General features: G+C 33.2%; 1 protein-coding gene across 1 annotated transcript in view; it reads right to left on the minus strand.

Moving 5' to 3' along the window:
* LOC107617742 overlaps positions 1 to 259 on the minus strand; it is an 8,428-nt gene that overhangs the window by 2,373 nt on the left and 5,796 nt on the right. Inside the window, exon 8 of the mRNA XM_016319585.2 lies at positions 1 to 61. Within this exon, the coding sequence (XP_016175071.1) occupies positions 1 to 61 (61 nt within the window). The remainder of the gene's footprint in view (positions 62 to 259) is intronic.

Raw genomic sequence — 259 nt, forward strand, 5'->3', positions numbered from 1 at the left:
CAACACTCAGAAAGTCCCATACTTCAATTGATTCAGAAACTGTTGGTAGCTGCACGAGTTCCTGAAGGGCAAAATCCAAGAGTCAGCAAAATATTGGCATAGTTGATGAAAATTTTAAACAATGACAAAAAATAACATCATAATAAAGCTAAAGATGCAAAAGGTAGTACCTCACATAACAGAGAAGTACATATATCCAGCTTATAACAAAATTGTTCATAGTTCCAGTTGAATCACGTAAAAAAGCCAGATAATTATT

The sequence above is a fragment of the Arachis ipaensis genome, chromosome B09, assembly GCF_000816755.2.
Source record: "Arachis ipaensis cultivar K30076 chromosome B09, Araip1.1, whole genome shotgun sequence".
In the NCBI taxonomy this organism is placed as follows: Eukaryota; Viridiplantae; Streptophyta; class Magnoliopsida; order Fabales; family Fabaceae; genus Arachis; species Arachis ipaensis.